At 40.9% G+C, this 22563-nt stretch overlaps 1 protein-coding gene across 4 annotated transcripts in view; it reads left to right on the plus strand.

Moving 5' to 3' along the window:
- The window catches only part of THSD4 (thrombospondin type 1 domain containing 4), a 599697-nt gene extending 577356 nt beyond the window's left edge, over positions 1-22341 (plus strand). For all 4 annotated transcript variants that reach the window (XM_027818796.3, XM_043523831.1, XM_043523832.1 and 1 more), the window contains 3 exons: positions 526-705; positions 13524-13668; positions 16759-22341. In XM_027818796.3, coding sequence (XP_027674597.2) covers positions 526-705; positions 13524-13668; positions 16759-16901 — 468 coding nt within the window. In that variant the 3' untranslated portion in view covers positions 16902-22341. The remainder of the gene's footprint in view (positions 1-525; positions 706-13523; positions 13669-16758) is intronic.
- Positions 22342-22563: the final 222 nt, after the last annotated feature.

The following is a 22563-nucleotide window of genomic DNA, read 5'->3' on the forward strand; positions in this document are numbered from 1 at the left end:
GATATGAGTAATCCCACTGACTTCTATGGGACTACTCAGAAACTTAATTATAAGCATGTGCTGAAGTGCATTGCTGAATCAGGGCCTCGGGGCAGTATTAAGGTTAAGTGTTATGTATAATATTTCCCGGGGCAGCAATATTTCAAGTCCACTTTTCACCTGCAGTTTCCTAGCATAAAATAAAGTTGGGCTGTGGGCAGGGCATAGGAAAGAGTGAATAATCAGGACTGCAGTGCTGGGGATGAGAAGAAAGATCTGCCTCCGTTCAGTGGAGGCAGGGAACAAGGATGTACAAAAAGACTTTAGAATGTTGCAGTCCAGATTTGTATACAGGGACTTGGAGCATAAGCAAACCAAGCTTTAAAGCTTCCTCCTTCAGAACATTAATACTTATAAAGTGTGACTATCCCTCTGGTCTAGTCTAAAATGCATATTTAATTTATGAAAGTAGCAAGAGTATGTGACTAGAATATCAGAGGTATGCTGTTATGTGACTTCCACCGCTCTTTCTGTTCCCTGATGCAGTGTTCAATTGAATGTGGCAGCGGAACCCAACAGAGAGAAGTCATTTGTATTAGAAAAACGGAAGGCAGTTTTGATGTGTTGAACCCTTATGAATGTTCATTTTTGGAAAGACCGCCCAGCCAGCAGTCCTGCTACCTCAAACCCTGTGGGGCTAAGTGGTTTAATACAGAGTGGAGCACAGTAAGTCCTTTTTTTCTTTTCTATATTCAAGCCAGAATGGTGCATCTCTGACCATCTCCTTTGTATTTATATGAAAAACATCACATGGGGAATAATATTGACCTTGAAGTGAGACTTCATATTCTCTGCACGTGAATTATATTGTAAATGAAACCTGCTTTCTGCTGTCTCTGGGGGCAAAGCAGCTGGAAATCTTCCCTACAGGGACAGCCAAAGAGTCCCCCAACAGAAAAAGAAAGGGAGTACTTGTGGCACCTTAGAGACTAACCAATTTATTTGAGCATAAGCTGTAGCTCATGAAAGCTTATGCTCAAATAAATTGGTTAGTCTCTAAGGTGCCACAAGTACTCCTTTTCTTTTTGCGAATACAGACTAACACGGCTGCTACTCTGAAACCCCAACAGAAAGCAATCCCCAGGTAGTGCGGCTGCCTCTGCATCACCCATGTCTCCCTCCATATAGGGGGCATGCTGAGGAAGAATGGAGCTTATACTACTTCACCTGATCCTTGTCCCTATGCCCTGGTCTACACTAGGGGGTGGGATCGATCTAAGTTACGCAACTTCAGCTACGTGAATAACATAGCTGAAGTCTACGTACTTAGATTGACTTACTGTGGTGTCTTCACCGTGGTGAGTCGACTGCTGCCGCTCCCCCGTCGACTCCGCCTGCGCCTGTTGCCGCGGTGGAGTACAGGAGTCAACGGGAGAGCGCTCGGGGATCGATTTTAAATTTTAAATCGATCCCCGCTGGATCGATCGCTGCCCACCGATCCGGTGGGTAGTGAAGACATACCCTATGGGACCACTGCAGACAACATAATTTAGAGCAGTCTTTATGCCGCTTATGGCCCCCAGCTTGTCCATGATGAATGGAGCAGAAAAATGGTGTAGAGCTTCCTCCACACTCCCAAATCTCCTCAGCTGCAGTGAGGGTAAACTAATGTGGGATTTAGTTAATCAGATAAAAGAGAATGTAGACATCTGAAATGCTATGGTGTCAAGCCAGATTCCTTTCTGTTGGGGGACTCTTCGGCTGCCCTCTATGGAAGATTTCCAGCTACTTTGCAACACTGACACAGCACAAAGCACGTTTTATTTACAATATAATTCATGTACAAAGAATATTAAGTTTCACTTCAAGGTCAGTAGAATTATCCATGGTACTGTAGGCTCAGTGCTTAGGGCAACGCTCGTGGACTCGTGATACTTCAGAATTTCAGCTTTATATTTTAAAAATTTGTCATGATTATGAAAACTCAAGTGTAAGCAATACAGTGATTCTGCTTGAGTCTGGAGACTCAGTTTGGACTGTCTCATTCACCTTAATTGTTAGCTCTGAAATCTACTGCTTTGAGGGGTCCCACCAATACCATCCCAGAAGAGGACTATGTGCTTAGGGGGTCCTTGTTGCTGTCACCTGGATCTTGACTCTACTGGGGTGCTCTAGGCAGAGGTAACGCTCCAGACATAGTCCTGTGTTTGGCAAAGTGGAGGCTGAGTCTTTCCTTCTCTGGGATAGATCCCAGCCTTCCGGAATAGAGGGAACAGTGGTCTGGGAAGTACATAGGCTCAGCCTGTCCGAAGAAGAATTGGTGAGTCCTCACCAGGTATGAGGGTACTTATGAGTGAGAATCCAAGTTGGGATGGGGCTAGAGTGTGTGGGCCGTAGAGGACGGGGCACTTGGGCACAAAGACCCCAGATTGCCTGTTTAACTGGGAGACGGCAATCTGGCTTTATGTTGCCCTCCAAATGAACAGTGAGCCCCTATTCTCAGCATTGTGTCATTAAACTGGAAAAATGGAAAAGGCTCTGCTGAGAATAGCCAGCTTTGTGTGACTGATAAATCTGTGAATTAAAATGCCAGAGGAATTTTATGAAATGGTCAGTCCATTCCACAGTGGAACTGGCATTTGATCCCTAAGAAATAGCTAGAAAAATACTTCTGGCCAAATTCAGAAATCAGAAATAACTTAACTTTAAACTCTTATTGATCTTAAAGTGAGGTAGAAAGGAACTTATTTAACAGATATTAAATTAATGTCAGCAATTTTTCTATGACACTAGGCTAGAGATCTCACCACAGCTTTTGCAGCAGCGCAGCCGTCAGTCACAATGTGGTGGTTTTGTGGTGTGTGATTGTGGTTTTAGCTGCCCATTTTAATCAATAATGCAACAATGCTCTCTTCTGCAGCTGCTTATCAGAAAACTACCATTCTTCTAGCTGCTCCTTGATGGCATTTTTTTCTGATGTTTCTACAACAGAAAACAATTGCAGTAAAATTGATTAAATAAGTTTTCAGCTGTAGTTTAGTACAGTCAAGGGTCTTTGAGGCTGACTTGTGTTAGTTTTTTCCCCCTAAAGAATATCCCTTTGTGACTGTGAATTTAAAATGATCCTGGGGCAATATTTATTCATGATATATGGTGTAACCCTGCAAGAAGCTGAACACAGGCAAATCCTATTTTAAATTAAAAGGGAGTAGAGATTTCTATTCAGGGCTTGGCTACCCAGGGAGTTATTCTGCAATAGCTATTCCTGATTAATTTCCTGTCTGGCTGCTTTTATTCTGGAATAAAAGTACTTTAAACTGAATTATTTTTATCCAAGTGGATCAAACTAATTTGGATTAAGGCATTCTTATTCTGGGATAAGAGTGCCCACACAGGGAGTTAATCAGGAATAGCTATTCCATTTTAAATCCACACCGTATCTTAATCCAGATTAATTTATCTGTGTAGACAAGCTTTCAGACCCTTTTTCAAGTCGATCACTTTGGAATCTCCATCTTTTAAGATCAGGTCCGTATCATTTAATGTTCTTCATTTGTTTAGGTTGTATACTATAAACTTATAAATAGGCTTGATAAATAAACATTACTAATTATGGCTAATAAGCTTTTCTGATATTGCTGGGTTTCTTATGGCATGATCTTGCAAATCTTTCTATTTACCTCAGCAGGTACTAGTTGGACTCTTAGTATGGGCAATTTCCCTTATTTTCATCATATAATGAATTTGCATCGTCGCTTGTACAATGACTAGAAATTTCAGAGAGCCAGCTCAAGGATTGCCTAATACGATTTCTTGACTCCCACGAAAAATTGCAGAGCAATGTGTGTGCCGCTTTCCCATATTGACTGCATAATGTGCAATGCAGTGGTCTCTAAATGTTCTGGAATAGTCAGGATATATCAGGGAAATTCCCCACTGAGAGGCGAACATGTCATTACTGTTGAGTTGAGTGAGACTTGTAAGCGGTATTGTAGTTTTACATTTGCTGCTGGGTCTGAATGATACAGGAAAGAAGGGCACCACCAGGGCAAGAATGATTTGGAAAGGATTTAAAAGCTTTTGGAGATTAGGATCTAAACCACTCAGCTACTAGTGGAATTGATAACAAACACATGCTGCAGCCCACTGGAGTTAATTTACCCGTTTTTATAAATGGAGATTATTTATGGAATTATTTTATCATAAAAAGAACTTGAATGGAGCCTTCAAGATGTGCACGTACCATAGCTAAGTAAACATGTGATCTTCATATTGTAATTTTGTCTTGCCTCATCTCTGCAGTTGTTTTTCTCAGCCATCCATTTATGTAATAATTCCAGTAGTAGGGTCCAGTACTGCAAAAAAAATAACTACAAGTGTAGTGCTCACAACTATGAACGTTTCCATTCCCCCACTAGTAGTAACTGTATTCATTAGTCAGTGTTGGCATGATCTGGTTCTTGTTTTGAACTTCTTCCATACTATGTCTTTATTTTTTTTTTCTGCAAACTGCCTGTCACAATTTGGGGCACTGTACAAATAATAAATAACGTCACCAGCATCATCTCTCTCTCAAAAAGCATTTGGGAAATATTGCAACTTATTTTCTAGTTTTGTATATAATTTGAATACAATCCCAGTTTTCAATGCAACTAACACAAAAGAAGGCTGCCTCCTAAACTGATATAACTTGGCATAGACACATTGACCTCAGAGAAGCTATATTGATTTACCCCAGTTGAAGATTTGGCCCACAAAATATAACGAGAACTAACATTCATGAAACCAATGTTTCAGAAAAACTACACCATGTTAGGAAAAGTAATACTATCTGCAGGAATAATATCAGTGAAGAATATGCTGCTTATCAGAATAAATAGAAATTAACTGTTTATAAGGTTGTTGGGAGGTCTCAAATTCTATATAGTTCCAAGTGTCTGGAGGGTTTTTTTTGTCCGCTTGTTTGTTTTATTAGATTCCTAACTGACCACATCAAATAAAAGAGAGAGGGGGGGCATTTTCTGTCTAAACAATTTTTTACACACAGACCAGTAAACCCTGACTATCATTGTATATGTGTGGGTTTGAATATACCTTATGGGACAAAGAAAAGGGAGAAACCTTCACTATGGCAATGTTTCGGGATGTTACCTAGAGTGACTTTCCACTAGTTATTTCACTGTGGTTCAAGAGGGAGTACTTTTTTTTTATTGCCTTTCTTAGTATGCAGTACTTGCGGCACCTTAGAGACTAACCAATTTATTTGAGCATAAGCTTTCGTGAGCTACAGCTCACTTCATCGGATGCATACTGTGGAAAGTACAGAAGATCTTTTTATACACACAAACCATGAAAAAATGGGTGTTTACCACTACAAAAGGTTTTCTTTGCCCCCACACCCCACTCTCCTGCTGGTAATAGCTTATCTAAAGTGATCACTCTCCTTACAATGTGTATGATAATCAAGTTGGGCCATTTCCAGCACAAATCCAGGTTTTCTCCCCACCCCCACCCCCCCGCCACAAACCCACTCTCCTGTTGGTAATAGCTTATCTAAAGTAATCACTCTCCTTACAATGTGTATGATAATCAAGGTGGGCCATTTCCAGCACAAATCCAGGATTTAACAAGAACATCTGGAGGTGGGGGGGATAGGAAAAAACAAGGGGAAATAGGTTACCTTGCATAATGACTTAGCCACTCCCAGTCTCTATTCAAGCCTAAGTTAATTGTATCCAATTTGCAAATGAATTCCAATTCAACAGTCTCTCGCTGGAGTCTGGTTTTGAAGTTTTTCTGTTGAAATATCGCAACTTTCATGTCTGTAATCGCGTGACCAGAGAGATTGAAGTGTTCTCCGACTGGTTTATGAATGTTATAATTCTTGACATCTGATTTGTGTCCATTTATTCTACATCCATAGTGGCCAGGATGGTGTTATCAGGAAGATCACTGATGGATTGCTGGTAGCGTAGGCCCTGAGGAGGGAGTACCAGCACTCCCAGCTACCTTCGAGACACCACTGACTTCCTGAGGAAACTACAATCCATCAGTGATCTTCCTGATAACACCATCCTGGCTGCTATGGATGTAGAAGCCCTCTACACCAACATTCCACACAAAGATGGACTACAAGCCATCAAGAACACTATCCCCGATAATGTCACGGCTAACCTGGTGGCTGAACTTTGTGACTTTGTCCTTACCCATAACTATTTTACATTTGGGGACAATGTATACCTTCAAATCAGCGGCACTGCTATGGGTACCCGCATGGCCCCACAGTATGCCAACATTTTTATGGCTGACTTAGAACAACACTTCCTCAGCTCTCGTCCCCTAATGCCCCTACTCTACTTGCGCTACATTGATGATATCTTCATCATCTGGACCCATGGAAAAGAAGCCCTTGAGGAATTCCACCATGATTTCAACAATTTCCATCCCACCATCAACCTTAGCCTGGTCCAGTCCACACAAGAGATCCACTTCCTGGACACTACAGTGCTAATAAACGATGGTCACATAAACACCACCCTATACCGGAAACCTACTGACTGCTATTCCTATCTACATGCCTCCAGCTTTCACCCTGACCACACCACACGATCCATTGTCTACAGCCAAGCTCTACGATACAACCGCATTTGCTCCAACCCCTCAGACAGAGACAAACACCGACAAGATCTCTATCAAGCATTCTTACAACTACAATACCCACCTGTGGAAGTGAAGAAACAGATTGATAGAGCCAGAAGAGTTCCCAGAAGTCACCTATTACAGGACAGGCCTAACAAAGAAAATAACAGAAAGCCACTAGCCGTCACCTTCAGCCCCCAACTAAAACCCCTCCAACGCATTATTAAGGATCTACAACCTATCCTGAAGGATGACCCAACACTCTCACAAATCTTGGGAGACAGGCCAGTCCTTGCCTACAGACAGCCCCCCAACCTGAAGCAATACTCACCAGCAACCACATACCACACAACAGAACCACTAACCCACGAACCTATCCTTGCAACAAAGCCCGTTGCAACTGTGCCCACATATCTATTCAGCGGACACCATCACAGGGCCTAATCACATCAGCCACACTATCAGAGGCTCGTTCACCTGCACATCTACCAATGTGATATATGCCATCATGTGCCAGCAATGCCCCTCTGCCATGTACATTGGGCAAACTGGACAGTCTCTACGTAAAAGAATAAATGGACACAAAACAGATGTCAAGAATTATAACATTCATAAACCAGTCGGAGAACACTTCAATCTCTCTGGTCACGCGATTACAGACATGAAAGTTGCGATATTACAACAGAAAAACTTCAAAACCAGACTCCAGCGAGAGACTGTTGAATTGGAATTCATTTGCAAATTGGATACAATTAACTTAGGCTTGAATAGAGACTGGGAGTGGCTAAGTCATTACGCAAAATAACCTATTTCCCCGTGTTTTTTCCTACTCCCACCCACCCCCAGATGTTCTTGTTAAACCCTGGATTTGTGCTGGAAATGGCCCACCTTGATTATCATACACATTGTAAGGAGAGTGATTACTTTAGATAAGCTATTACCAACAGGAGAGTGGGTTTGGGGGTGGGGGGTGAGAAAACCTGGATTTGTGCTGGAAATGGCCCACCTTGATTATCATACACATTGTAAGGAGAGTGATCACTTTAGATAAGCTATTACCAGCAGGAGAGTGGGGTGTGGGGGCAAAGAAAACCTTTTGTAGTGGTAAACACCCATTTTTTCATGGTTTGTGTGTATAAAAAGATCTTCTGTACTTTCCACAGTATGCATCCGATGAAGTGAGCTGTAGCTCACGAAAGCTTATGCTCAAATAAATTGGTTAGTCTCTAAGGTGCCACAAGTATTCCTTTTCTTTTTGCGAATACAGACTAAGACGGCTGTTACTCTGAAACCTGTTAGTATGCAGTATGTTTCTGAATAATCCATGAAATCAGCATGAATGTAATACTAAAATTTGATACAGATGTTTTTCTTGCAACTAAGTCTGCATTGAAAAATGGCTATTAAGTATTTAGCATTGGAGAAGATTAAACAACTGATACATGCTGTACTTGGAAAATCAGTTCTGCAAAAATAGAAATGTTCTTACAACTGGACCTAATAATATTCTATTAATTAATCATGCATCTTGAATTATCCCCCAGTTCTTTGTATGAATCATGTTTCATTTGACTGCTGGGTGAAGAGCAATACCAATAAACTGTCCTTAGCATCTGTTTCAGAGTAGCAGCTGTGTTAGTCTGTATCCGCAAAAAGAAAAGGAGTACTTGTGGCACCTTAGAGACTAACAAATTGATTTGAACATAAGTTTTCATGAGCTACAGCTCACTTCATCAGATGCATCCGATGAAGTGAGCTGTAGCTCACAAAAACTTATGCTCAGATAAATTTGTTAGTCTCTAAGGTGCCACAAGTACTCCTTTTCTTTTAGCATCTGTGTTAAGACTAGGAAGCCTGAGTGGGCTTTTATTGGAGATCCATTCCAGGGAAATGGGTGTAAATGATCAAAATCAAACTTGATAAATCCAGTTATCCTTTCAGTCCTTCAGCAAATAGATGAGACAGAATATAAAGATATAGGGCCTGCTTACACGAGGTATGAATTTGGCCCTCTATAGCTGAGTATAATTATTGCAAATTATGTATTTTTTCTGTTACTAAGTGGTTTCACCCCTTAATGATATTACCCAGAGCATTAAGAAGTGCCTCTTTCCAGCATTATGACTTCATTTAAAATTAAGGGATTCTAAAGAATGATGGATGTGCTCCAGTTCCCAAAGCAATCTGATATTTACCATAAAACAGTCTACAGTACAGAGCAAGAACATCACTGAGAGTAGAGCTTACTGTGTAGAGAGTGCCATGTATCAACAATTTCCAAGGAGGTGGGCCTGCTGCTGTGCACCAGTGCCACAAGTGACTGGTTTCATATATCTTCCCAACGTTGCTCATCTTTGACAAAGTAGCTTATTAGAATTATGATGAAAAATGAACATTTGTCACAAAAATGAAAACCCAAAATCCAGTATTTCCTCAGAAGGACATGTGATATGTTTCATGAGCACTTAGATGCCATCTTATCAAATGCTGTAGTTCACTCCTCTCCATGGCCTTAAATCAAATCCAAAATGACAGTCCTTTGTGTGGAGAGCCCACAGATCCCTCAATTTGATTTTCCTTCTGCAAACCTTTAGGCAAGTGCCTTTGAAAGTAATATGATTCTAAATCCCTCCTGACATTTTTTTCCCACATGACATTAAGGATAGAAATTGCTTTTTATTTGTCCTCTTGCTTGCATTAGACATTTATCTGGCCATGCTTAGGGCATTAAAGGAAAGCAGAAAAGAAGGGGGAACACTTTAGCCACTCTCTTTCAGAGGGGGAAACAAAATAAAACAAAGTAGCTGACCAGAATCCAGATTTCTGCCTGTAACTGTTTCTTGGGTGCTTCTCTGAAAACCAAAATTCATGTTTGGCTCTCAATAAAATCAACATAAATCCAGAGTAACTCAGCAGAAGTCAGTCTAAAGTGAGACCCAGGTTCAAGTCTGTGCTCTGCCACAAAATTCCTGTGTGACTTTGGTCAAGCTTCTTAACCTCTCTGTGCCTCAGTTTCCCATGTGTAAAATGGTGCAAATGATATTTCTCTACCTCATAGGGCTGAGGTTAAACAAATTAGCAATTGTGAGGTGCTTTGAGATGTTCTGATGAAAAGCACTATCTGAGAGTCAGGTATTATTCCTGTTGTTGTTTTATGTTTATGTTTTGGAATTTCTTCAGATTTCTGTTGGTGTTGCTGACAGCCAATTTTGGCCAAAGTGAATCTCCACTATCAAAGACTGGAGTTTTTAAAGACCTTTGTGAAGATACTGGCTGTTTTGTTTAAAACACTTAATCCTCTTTGGGGGTTTTCAAGAATACTTGAAGGTGCTGTTTCTGTGTCTGATTTTAGTAGACGTGCCAGGAACCAGAGCAGAACTCTCAGCAATTACCAATGGTATGTGCAAGTATAGGAGTAAGTGCTGAGACAGTAATAAGCCACCCTGCAAATCTGTGATCCACATGTTATAGCTTCTCTTAGGGCCAAATTCAGCTCATGTCTGCCCTGGTGCAGCTCCGCTGCAGTCAATGGAATGGCACTCTCTTTAGACTCAGGCTGAACTTGGCCCTTTTGGTGAAGTCCTCCTGGCTCCCAAAATGAAGCAGCACTTCAGTGATTACGCTGAGTAGGATGGTCCAAGAAGTGGAGAGGACACAGAGGAGAACTCTTTGCCCCCTGCAGTCCTCCAGCGTTGTATGTGGGGGTGTGTAGGGTATGTAAGGTCAGCCCAAGAGAGTGATAGAGAAGTGGCAAATAGGTCTGCGACTTTCACTGATACTCCAGCTTGCTACATTTGACACTGAGCTGTAGCAGTAGTCAAGACTCAGCTGCCCTTGTCCGTCCCGTCTTCCCTCCCTTCAGTTTTCATTTCCACAATCACCCATGTTTGTTCTGTGCAAAAACTGTTTAGTTCAGTTGAGCAGAATGCACATGAATTTCACATTGCAGCATGTTTATGGTATCCATAAATATTTTTCTCCTCTAGAGAAAACGAGATTTTGTTTTTTCAGAACATTTTCTGTAGCTAGAGGGTGAATTAAAGACTCCTAGGCTATCAATTCCATATATATTTCACGCAGGCTGCATTTACTTTAAAACAATCTTGTGTGTTTTGATCAAAGGGCACTGGAGTTGGTTACAGTTGCCACGAGAAAGTATAGTGCGTTTGGGGATTAAGGAATCACAGTTCTCCCCCCACCTTCCCTCTTTTCCCTACTGTGATGCTGGCAGACCAGGTGCCAGCTCATGCTGAAGGCCCAGGCCAATTCACTTGTGTATTAGCATAGGTCAAATGATTGTTAAATGTATAAGAGTATATTGGTATTTAAACTTCATGAAAACTAATGGGATGTTACTTGCATTGTTTTCACTTATCGGTATCCTGTTATAGTGTAATAACAAACATTACATTGTGTAAACACCTGTAACTAAATAACCCATCAAAGAGAGAAAGAAACCTTATGGAATGCATATGAAGAACTTTAACAGAAAAGTGCTCATTTTGAAGCAAGTGGTCATTGTGATGATCGGAGGTCAAAGACCCAAAATGTGTACCTCTCTCTCCGTCATCAGAGGAAAAGCCCACATGGGTAGTGACCCTGCCAGCTTATTTTTTATGAGAAGAAGCTATAAGTATGGATTCAGGGAAAGATCCTTCATCTCTGGTCTATTTGGACTCCTACAGGGAAGTGTACCAGATGCAAAGCGGAGATTCCCCAGGGACAATCTGGGACAGGGCCATCCTTAGGCATATGCAGCATATGCAGCTGCATAGGGCACCTTGAAAATTGCGGCACCAAATTGCCCCAAATTTCATGGTGCCCTAGGCAACTGCATGCTGCGTAGGCAGCAGCACCAGCCCTGCGACCAGCCCTATCCCCTGGCCGGCCCCCCTCCATGGGCTGCGCCCACTGCAAGGGGCAGGGCCGTCCCTAGGGGGGTGTGGAGGCCCGGACAACTCCCTCCACCCCACTTCTTACCCTCCCCCCCTGCTCCGCCCCCGGCCTGCCCCCATTCCACCTCTTCCCCCAGCGACCCTGCACTCACCAGCAGAGGCGGGAAGTGGAGCAACCCGGCCCCAATCTGCTCCACTCCGCCAGCTCCCAGCTGTGGCATGCCGCTTCCTGCTGCTGGTGAGTGTGGGGAGGTTAGGGAAAGGATGCCCCCTACACTCACCGGCGGCATGTCGCTGGTCAGGGGGGTTAGGGATAGGTTCTCTCACCCCCCGGACTCACCGGCGGCGGGAAGCAGAGCCCCGCAGCTGGGAGTTGGTGGAGTAGAGCTGGCTGGCGGTGGGCTGCTCTGCTTCCCACCACCGGTGAGTCTGCGGGGGGGGGGGGAACTTTTCCCTAACCCCATCCCCCTGAGCAACATGTCTGGGGCTGGGGCAAGGGAAGCGGAGTGGGCTGGGCCACATCACTCAGCTTCCAGCTGCCAGCGACTGCGGGGGCGTCCTTTCCCCAACCTTCCTGCACTCACCGGCAGCGGGAAGCGGAGCGTCGTGGCTGGGAGCTGGTGGAGTAGAGCTGGCTGGGGCCAGGCTGCTCCGCTTCTCTCCACTGCCAGTGAGTGTGGAGGTGGGATCTCTTCCCCCAAGCCCCCTTCCCCAAGCGACACGGCTGGGGCCAGGGCAAGGGAAGCGGAGCGGGCTGTTTCCAGCACCCCGCTAATCCCCCGGGCCACTCTGGGCCTGTAGGGCCCCCAAAAGTGCCCCCCCCCAGCTCCTGCCTCCCAGACCCTAGGCGGGGAGGCCTAGGGCCCCACACGCCCTCCCCCCCCACCACGGGGGGGTTGCGTAGGGCACCTAAATGGCTAGGGATGGCCCTGATCTGGGAACCCTGAAAAGTTTATTGCATCACTGCCACCATTTGGAATTACAAACTGTGACTCACCTGTACATATATTTTACCTACTTTACCTCTCAGTAATTCTTGCTTCCTTTTCTTAGCTAATAAACCTTTAGCTAGTTGACTATAGAATTGGCTACCAGTGTTGTCTTTAGTGTAAGATCTAGAGTACCATTTGATCTGGGGTAAGTGACTGGTCTCTTGGGACTGGAAGCAACCTGATGTGGTGTGATTTTTGGTTTAAGTGACCTTTTATCAGAAAGTCCAGTTGTCTGGGTGGCAAGATAGACTAGAGAGTCTAAGGGGTCTGTCTGTGACTCCATGGTAAGACTGGTATAGTGATCCAGGAGTTCACATTTGTCACTGGCATGGTGAAATCTAAGTATAAAACACCATCAGTTTGGGGTGTCTTCCCTGTTGTCTGACAATGTGCCCTGAGGTAGGCACTCACAGTCGTGAACCACTCCAGACAGCATGACACCCACTGTCTGTTCAATAGTCTCTTTGAGGTTGATTTGGTGTGGTGTACAGGCCAATCCCTGAGCAGAAGCAATGACCCTTGCTCATCAGACAGGAAAATAGCATTCCCATTGTTATCACACTGACTGTTATGAAAGAGCTGCAGCTGGGGTTGTTGTTTTTCACTCCATCATGTTGGAACCTTTCCCCCCACCCACACACACACACTACAAATTGTTCCTCGAATTCCGCTCACATCTATAACAATCTTTCTGGCTTCCTGTCATCCAGCTAACAGGATGGTTGATAAAATGTACCCCAGAAGGGAGTACTATGAGAGTATTTCAATTGAAGTGATTTCTCTTAGAGAGAGCCTTGTCTTGCTCATTTGTCCTGGGGATCATGAGGACAGGGGATTTTTCTTGAGCCCTAACAGGAAATGACTCCCATAACTTTCTAGTCAGCATTTTAAAGCTCCCAATCCTATTGAAGTCAATGGAAAGAAGGAGGCTTTGGATAAGGGTATACGCCCCCTTTCTCTGTGAGGGTTTCCTAGTACAAATTATCACCTTCCTGAATTTTAAGTCATTTGATTTCAGTGTTCCAAATCCTGTGAAGGAGGATTCCGGGTTCGAGAAGTACGATGTCTGTCAGATGATCTGACACCCAGTAACCAATGTGATCCACAGCTTAAACCGGAAGAAAAAGAATCTTGTAACACTCAGGATTGTATACCAGAAATAGGTAAGGAGACAAGAAAACTCGACTGTTTTTATTGTGGAACTCCATCTAGTAGAGAAAATATTTAACAATCCTGTATAGGCTCTCTGGGTTCAGCTTTTATTTTCTGTTCTGATTTTAGGAGTTCATTTTTAAACAAAACAAGGCTCTCTTTTTAAAAAGGTACAGTAAGTTCTCATAGACATTAAGGCCAGAAAGGACCATCATGATCATCTCGTCTGACCTAGTCACATTGCAAACCATAGAACCTCACCCATTCACTCCTGTAATAGATCCATAACCTCTGGCTGAGTTACTGAAGCCCTCAAATCATGATTTAAAGACTTCAAGTTACAGAGAATCTGACATTTACTCCAGTTCAAACCACAAGTGACCCATGCCCCATGGTGCAGAGAAAGGTGAAAAACCCCTAGGGTCTTTGCCAATCTGACCATGGGGAAAATTCCGTCTTGACCCCAAATATGGTGACCAATTAGACCCTGAGCATGTGGCAAGAGCCACCAGACAGACGGCTGGGAAAGAATTCTCTGTAGTAACTCAGAGCCCTCTCCATCTAGTGTCCTATCACCAGCCATTGGAGATATTTGCTGCTAGCAGTCACAGATCAGCTACATGCCATTGTAGGCAGTCTCATCATAACATCCCCTTCCTAAACTTATCAAGCTCAGTCTGGAAGCCAGTTAGATTTTTTTGCCCCCACTGCTCCACTTGGAAGGCTGTTCCAGAACGTCACTCCTCTGAAACTTTTGTCTAATTTCAACCCTAAACCTTTTTGATGGCCAGTTTATATCCATTTGTTCTTGTGTCGACATCGGTGCTTAACTTAAATAACTCCGCTCCCTCCCAATATTTATCCCTCTGATGTATTTAGAGAGAGCAATCATATCTCCCCTCAGCTGTCTTTTGCTTAGGCTAAACAAGCCAAGCTCTTTGAGTCTCCTGATTAAAATGTTTTCCTTGAACTCTGTCATAAATTGACTTCCCTTTGAAGTCCCAGAGAGCATGAGAGATTTTTTGATCTGCTAAAATGGCACATTTGGGTTAATTTTGGTGTGTATTTTATGGCACCTCGTATTTTGAATGTTTGATTTGGTGGGTTCTTACTGATTTAGCCCTAAAACCAGAAAATCTAATCATGTACAATATTCTATGTCTTCCAATACCTTGTATGAGAAACTATCCATACAAAAAAAAATTTCTTCAGTATGAACTTCCTGGTGCTGTTGCATACATTCATAGATTCCAAGGCCAGAAGAGACCATTATGAGCATCTAGTCTGACCTTCTTTATAATACGGGCGATAGAACTTCCCCAAAATAATTCCTAGATTTCACTTTTCTTCTTGATTTTAAAATGTCAACCTAAGATGTCAACGCAGAGTCAAATTTCTTTCATAAAATTTATTAACCAAAATGTAACATTTTAGCATTACTTTGATATTGTCAGGGATTTTTTCATAATTTTATGTAATAATTTTATTACTAATTATAATTACTAGAGAAGGGGAGAAAGATGTATTAAGAAGCAGATTGAACCTCATTTTGTTCTGCATCAACTTTCAGGTCAAATTTGTTCACAAATATAGATTTTGTAAAAATTAGCTGTTTATGTAGCATAAGACTGATAGAAATGTTGTTGTTGTTCTTCCTCCACATGGAAACAGTTTTGTTTAAAACAAATTAATACTGACAAGTCTCATGATTTTATTGTGTGCCTTGTGTTATTTGGTCTTTTTCTTAAAATCCCTGCTCCTTGAGTTATGTGATTATGTGAGAATCTCAGTTTGCATCAAAAAAGCAAGTTTCTAGCCCTCATGGTTTTTAAATGTGAATGGAGTGCATCCTAGTGGCTCAGAACCCAGAAGGCAAATATAAAGAACCCAACAATTATTATTTTTCAAAATCTCAATATTTATAAGCCAATCTTTTGATTGTGGGGGGCCTGATTCATGACTTTTCAGTGCTTGGGGATTGGCAGTACTGTTAATATTCCCCTGAAGCATTAGCCACCCAAACACTGCAGCACGGTATTTATTACCTGAGAATCTGAAAGTGAAAATGACACAAACCTGACTATAAAAACAAGTGCTACTGCCTAGTCTATTTTCATTATTCAAGCCAAATTAAGTGTAAAAAGCAAACACAAACTGTTTATAGCTTCATAGATACTAAGGTCAGAAGGGACCACTATGATCATCTAGTCTGACCTCCTGCACAATGCAGGCCACAGAATTTCACCCACCCACTCCTGCGAAAAACCTCTCACCTATGTCTGAACTATTGAAGTCCTCAAATTGTGGTTTAAAGACTTCAAGGAGCAGAGAATCCTCCAGCAAGTGACCCGTGCCCCATGCTACAGAGGAAGGCGAAAAACCTCCAGAGCCTCTTCCAATCCTCTTCCAAAATTCCTTCCCGACTGCAAATATGGCGATCAGCCAAACCATGAGCATATGGGCAAGATTCACCAGCCAGACACTACAGAAAATTCTTTCCTGGGTAACTCATATCCCACCCCATCTAATATCCCATCACAGGCCATTGGGCCTATTTACCATGAATATTTAATTACCAAAACCATGTTATCCCATCATACCATCTCCTCCATAAACTTATCGAGTTTAATCTTAAAGCCAGATAGGTCTTTTGCCCCCACTGCTTCCCTTGGAAGGCTATTCCAAAACTTCATTCCTCTGATGGTTAGAAACCTTCATCTAATTTCAAGTTTAAACTTCCTGGTGGCCAGTTTATATCCATTAGTTCTTGTGTCCACATTGGTACTGAGCTTAAATAATTCCTCTCCCTCTCCGGTATTTATCCCTCTCATATATTTATAGAGAGCAATCATATCTCCCCTCAACCTGTTAAAAGTAAAGGAGATTTTTTTTAAATGTGCACTTTTTTCTAATTTTATTCAAGTAAAAAAAGTTCTTGTAGTTTTAATAATTTAACTTACTTACATCGGTAGCTACTTTAAAATATATGCTTTTTTCACCTGATAGTGAATCTTTAAAAATAAATTTGTGCTCTACCATAATCTGCTCTGATAACATAATCTTTCTGAATCATAAAGGTCTGTGCTTTTTTTTCCCCCCAGATGAAAATTGCAAAGACAAATACTACAACTGCAATGTGGTGGTGCAGGCCCGGCTCTGTGTCTATACCTATTACAAGACAGCTTGTTGTGCATCCTGCACAAGGGTGGCCAGTAGACAATCACGGTTTCTAGGACGCAGATAACAACTACTCCATCACCCATAACGTCCATGTTTAACTTCGATATGGGAACATAAACAGTGTTACTGTTTGGACTACAACAGGTTCTACCTTCTTAAAGAGATGGTTGCCATATTGCTGAGCACATCAAGATTATGGTTATGTCTCACACATAACATGCAGCATATAATAGGAGCTTTTTGGCTTTTTAAAATGTTCATTGTAAAACCGTGATTTTTAAAGCATTATTTTTTACTGATACTATTGTATACATCTGTTCATCAAATAATTGTTATTTAAGGAAAATACCACCCTTCTTGTTATGAACTGAATGAAAGGAAAATCAGTCAGATGCATTTACTGGAGATGTTTGACCAGTACAGATTCAGCAGCACCATTATTTGCTGAGAACCAACCCTTCTTTGGTGCTTTGGTCTTAAATTAGTAGATGGTATCAGTAGAACACATACATGAGAAGTGTTATGTCATAAAAAAAACCCAGCACCCTTAGGACCCATTTAAGCTCAATTTCCGAGCACCCTAATACATGTGTTTAATTACCTCAACGCTTCATACTAAATTAGTGTCATGATTAATCTCTCTCTACTGTACTTTCACTAACTTCCTGCCTTCAACAAAGCAGCAAATGTACACACACTTTGACTGCCTATAAGTGCCTTGTATCTAATTCATAAACTAGTGCACTAAAGTTATAGCCGGTAAGTCTGTATGGATGTTGAAAGCAATCTATTACCCACCACAGTGCCCACAGTGACCTTAAGTCTTCTCTTTAACATGTGAAGCTAACAGCTGAAGCTCAAATTCATGGGTGACGTTCCTCCACTGATTACACCAACAGAAAATCTTCCACCATGATGTAGCAATCTCGCTGCATAATAATTTTTCATTGTAGAATTGTTCAACAAGTAACAGGATCAATCCGAATGTGTATAAGATTCAATTAGGATTGCCATCAGTTTCTGAAGCTGCCACCAAAGGATCTGGCCCTCTGTCTCTAACATGTTTTCCTAACCCTTTGGCATCAGCAGTCTGTGGTGCGTTTTTTTTTATATATATATACTAACTGCTTGTGCAGTAGTTTGGAAGTCTGTATTAAGGAAATCCTGACTCCTAGCTGTTGAAGGATTATTACAGTGTAATTTGTCTTGTTTTCATCCTGTGTTGTTCCTCAGTAAACTTACTCTAAAAGAATAGTATCTATTTACACCATGTCTTCCTGTTCCAGTCAAGAATGGTTACAGATTTGCACCTGGGTTAGATGATCTGCATTTTCTACACTTACTGTATTCAGTCCTGGGATTTGCTAGAGCTAAACAGAATGAGGCATTCAGTGCAGATAAAGGCATTCAGTGCAGATTAAAAGTATTAAACTACCTGAACATTTCACAGTTCATCCACTTTTATTGAGTCTTTTTAGATATTTCTGTGTAAGTAAAATAACTTGCTTATTGAATTACTCATTGCAATGTGCTCTAAACCCTAGTGATGTCTTTAATCTTGAGTCCATTTTTAAGGTGTCCACTGTCTGAATTCAAAAACGGTGCCAAAATAATCCTATTTATACCTGATACATATTTCCTGTTGAGCTTTATGCTAGTCCTATGTTGATTGTCTTTGAGCCTGTTGTACCATCAATGTTTGATCGGGAGTCCCTATTGTAATCAGTGGGAGTTCTCCTTTATCTCTAAAATTTGATGTCACAATAATGATTCTTTGTGATTAGAAACCATTAAATGTCGTTAGAACTTTGATTACCCTCTAATTAATTTAATTAAACAATGGGAGACCTATGTGAAATTGAAAGACTAATTATATAACTTTTTTTTGAGTTAATGATCCCTTCTCAGTTCTATGCCTTTATCTCATGAAAAGTCATCCATCAAGGACTTTAGATAGCTCTTGAAGATCTGAGATTATACTGTATACAGTAGATTCTTGACCAAAGAATTATGGGGAGAAAATGCAACATAAAACAAATGTCAAAGTTCCAATGGTAGTAAATATAAATTTTCATATGAATGTCACATTGTAGCAAATCCTGACACACTGTATCTAATGTTGTTTCACTTTTGCCTTAAGAGAAGTGTATTTCATCTGCTTTAGGGAAGTATCTGTAGCATAAAAAGATTATTTACATCCCAGATGAAGAAAGAAATTATAGTTCAAACAACAAAAATATATGACCCATAAACAGTTTGCATCTACCTTTGGATAAGCTGAACAGTGAGTTGGTAAATAGGTATGTGAACGTGGTGCCTTACACGGTTTATAAGCAAGTTATAAAATGTGTTGCTCTCGAACACATGGGAGTTGGGATGGCTTAGAAGGATTTATCTTTTTGTGGGCTCCATTAATTTACCATTGAAGATGACAAAGTTCATAGGAGCCGAGTATAAAAGGGTATGTATCTATGTATATATACCCTGTATTACTCCTCAGATTCATTGCTTTGTTAGTTGAATGTGGTGACTTATATTGATAGTTATATAAACTGAGCTATCTGGTGTAAGGCCAGTTTTCAGATATACCATTAAAAAAGTATTAGTCTCACCTAATTAAACACCATGCAGTAAGGAGTCAGCCTGATTGTGGCCAGATTTAATCTCTTATTGTCACTGGCAAGTTTCACTATAATTATGATAGATGTTTCTAGAATATAAACTAATCAACTCTCCTTTCCTACACACACCGATGCAGAAGGACTAATATTATCTATGGTAATATTTTGTTGTCACATGAAGTGGACTTTTAAAACTATTCATTTAAAACAGTTACTGCATTTTTATTATTACAAGTGTTTGTTTTTATATAGCAGTGCACCAGTTTAGCCTGACACCATGTATAGTTCCTGATTCTTTCACTTACATTGATATAAATCAGAAATGGCACTAATGAACTCAGTGGAGTTACACAGGTATAAAACCAGTGTAAGCAAGTACAGAATCAGGCTCATTAATTTGAACAACACCTTTTCTTTATTGTGTGTTTATATATAGTAGAAAAAACATTACTTCTCACATTTCAAATCTTCAGGTTACATGATCTGGGATAAAATAGAAGATCAGAGTAACTATTGGGAGAATATGTGGATTGTCAATATAAGGCAAAGTGCTGACAGGTGATTACCTCAAGCCAGCACACAACAAAGGGAGCCCCACGTCTGGCTTCTCAAACATCTGTAGAGAACCCACTTTGCTGATCTTACATGACAGAGGCGAGGGGTGATGCAAAAGCAAGAGGGCAAGGTTTGCATGGGTTTGCATGAACATCACACAACCCAGCCGTGGTTTCAACACACTCATACAATTACACCTAATGTAATAATCTGTCTTTGGGGCATAATACATCAGGCTGCGTAGAGGCAGGGTCTAATATTAATGTTGTTTTTACAATGTTTATATGATCCCATTTCCATAGCCTGATGGTACAGATCCAAAATTGGGTCCTTTTAAGTAGGAAAATACTTGCTGTATTTTAGAGATGTGTTAACTCAGAAGTTCATAGACAAGGCACATATGGATGAGATAGCCACAACTTAACTGATTTCAGTGGGACTACTGACATTGAGGAGTGTTTGCAGGTTTGGAGTGCTAATAGCTACTGCCATACCTGCTCACTCAACAAGCATGATTGATGTTTAGAGCAGTGCTAAGTGATCAGACCATTTTATTACCTGGAACAGAGGACTAGCTGGCACAGCTGTGGGAATTAATACAAGTTTTGTAGCGTGAGAGAACAAGATAGCTTTTATCAGTTTGTGTCAGAAATAAGACTAGTTATTAGTAGAGCCGTTCTCCTGCTAGTTCAACCAGCTCCTGAACCCTTGGTGGTTCATTTTATTAAAATAACTACTGAATGAATTCCTGTGCAATGAACCCAGAGTACCTATAACTGCACAATTATGAAAGTATGTATTGTTCCTGTATTCTCACATACAGCATCTATTGTTTTAAAAGAACCATTAGAGCAATCATGTATAGATTCAAAAGCAGAAAAAAATCATTGCAGGACTTGGTTTTTATGGCACAGCTGTGTTTAATGCCTTTTGGCTCCTCTCTATAAAAGCATTTGTGATCGGTCTATTGGGCAGTTAATTGGGAAATTCAAACAATGAATGCTGAAAGTAAACTTCCTTTGTTCCTATCACGGCTTACAGAATATATTAGTGGGGGTTATGTTTGTTTCTATTTAGGGAGCTGAATCAAAGCAATTTACTAACACTTAACATTTTCATCTTTAGTGTTTTTAAATAGGCAAACTAATTTGCATTATAAGAAACCATTATTGGCTCAAATTCTGACCTGGTGAAAGCAGGTGCAACTTCATCAGAAATGCATCCACTAACACTAGTCTGAATTTGGCCCTTTGTCAATTTTCAATGAAACACAAGGGAGTATATTACTGCTAGTTACATTTTTTTAAATGGAGGCTCCTTGGAATTTTAATGGATTGGGAAATGCAAACTCCCATTATCTTTTGGGCTTGATTATTTCCTTAGAAAATTCAACACTTTCCCAGTGACTTTCTACCAACACTGCTTTCATTAGCCTGCTTTGTCATGGGGCACTTTGTGGGTGTCTTCAGAACTGACCTTGCAATGAGCTCATCATGGTGGACCTACGTGTCCTTGCTGACCCTCCCTGAAGTCATCAGGGGCATCATGAAGCAGCGGTGCTGGAACAATTTGTATAGTGGAGGTGCTTAGAGCCATTGAACCACACTGTTAACCCTGTATATGATGGCAACCACTTCAAGCCAGGGAGTGCAGAAGCACCCCCCAGCACCTCTAGATCCAGCACCTATGTCTTTAAGGACGGGGGCCTTAACTGTGCAGATCATGAAGCCTCGATTTGAATGACACAAAAAACCTACTTTATATATGTAAAATTACTTACATTTCACCTTAACCCCATCATCCATCTTGGCAGAAGGATATACTTTATTATAACTTATTTTTTGTTATTTGTAAATACAAGATGTTTATAGGAAATATGTATTCTGAGCTATGTCTATGGAACAAGCCACTGCACCAAAATAGTTCAATTATTTAGAATATGCAGATTTTTATTAAACGGACCTAATGTGTATTTATTTACATATGCCATCTACATTTTTGTCCAGGTCTTTCATCATACTAACCCGAGTTTTCATGGAATTTTATAGCATATATATATATATATATATGTCATACTGTAAATCCATAGTTACCATTTTGTAATTTTCTGATTAGCCAGTTCCTTGAGTGGATTTAAAGGGGGAGTGTAAGTTAAAGTACTTTGTGACTAGTTCAGGAATATGTATCCCTGGCAATGCACCTGAACCTGAACTGTACAGCATCCTTTTCATATTGTATACATTTTCTCTTTGATGGAAAAAGTTAACTATTTTTGTTTATGACTAATTTATTTTTTATTATTGTGAAAAATAAAGTAATTAAAGATCAGCTTTTGTGACATGGTTTATTTCCTGTTTGGTGAACCCTATGTAACTCCTGTACACAGGAGTTAAACACATGTATCAACAGCTGAATAGAGATCCCTGGAGGGATCGAATTAACATGCCTTATCTAGTATTGTGCAGAACATAGAAATGTTGCCAAAAGAGACATAACACTGTGCTCTATAACCTTATAGAGTAGTGACAGTGACATCCTGGTTTCCTGATA

Source organism: Chelonia mydas, chromosome 10, assembly GCF_015237465.2.
Source record: "Chelonia mydas isolate rCheMyd1 chromosome 10, rCheMyd1.pri.v2, whole genome shotgun sequence".
Taxonomy (NCBI): domain Eukaryota; kingdom Metazoa; phylum Chordata; order Testudines; family Cheloniidae; genus Chelonia; species Chelonia mydas.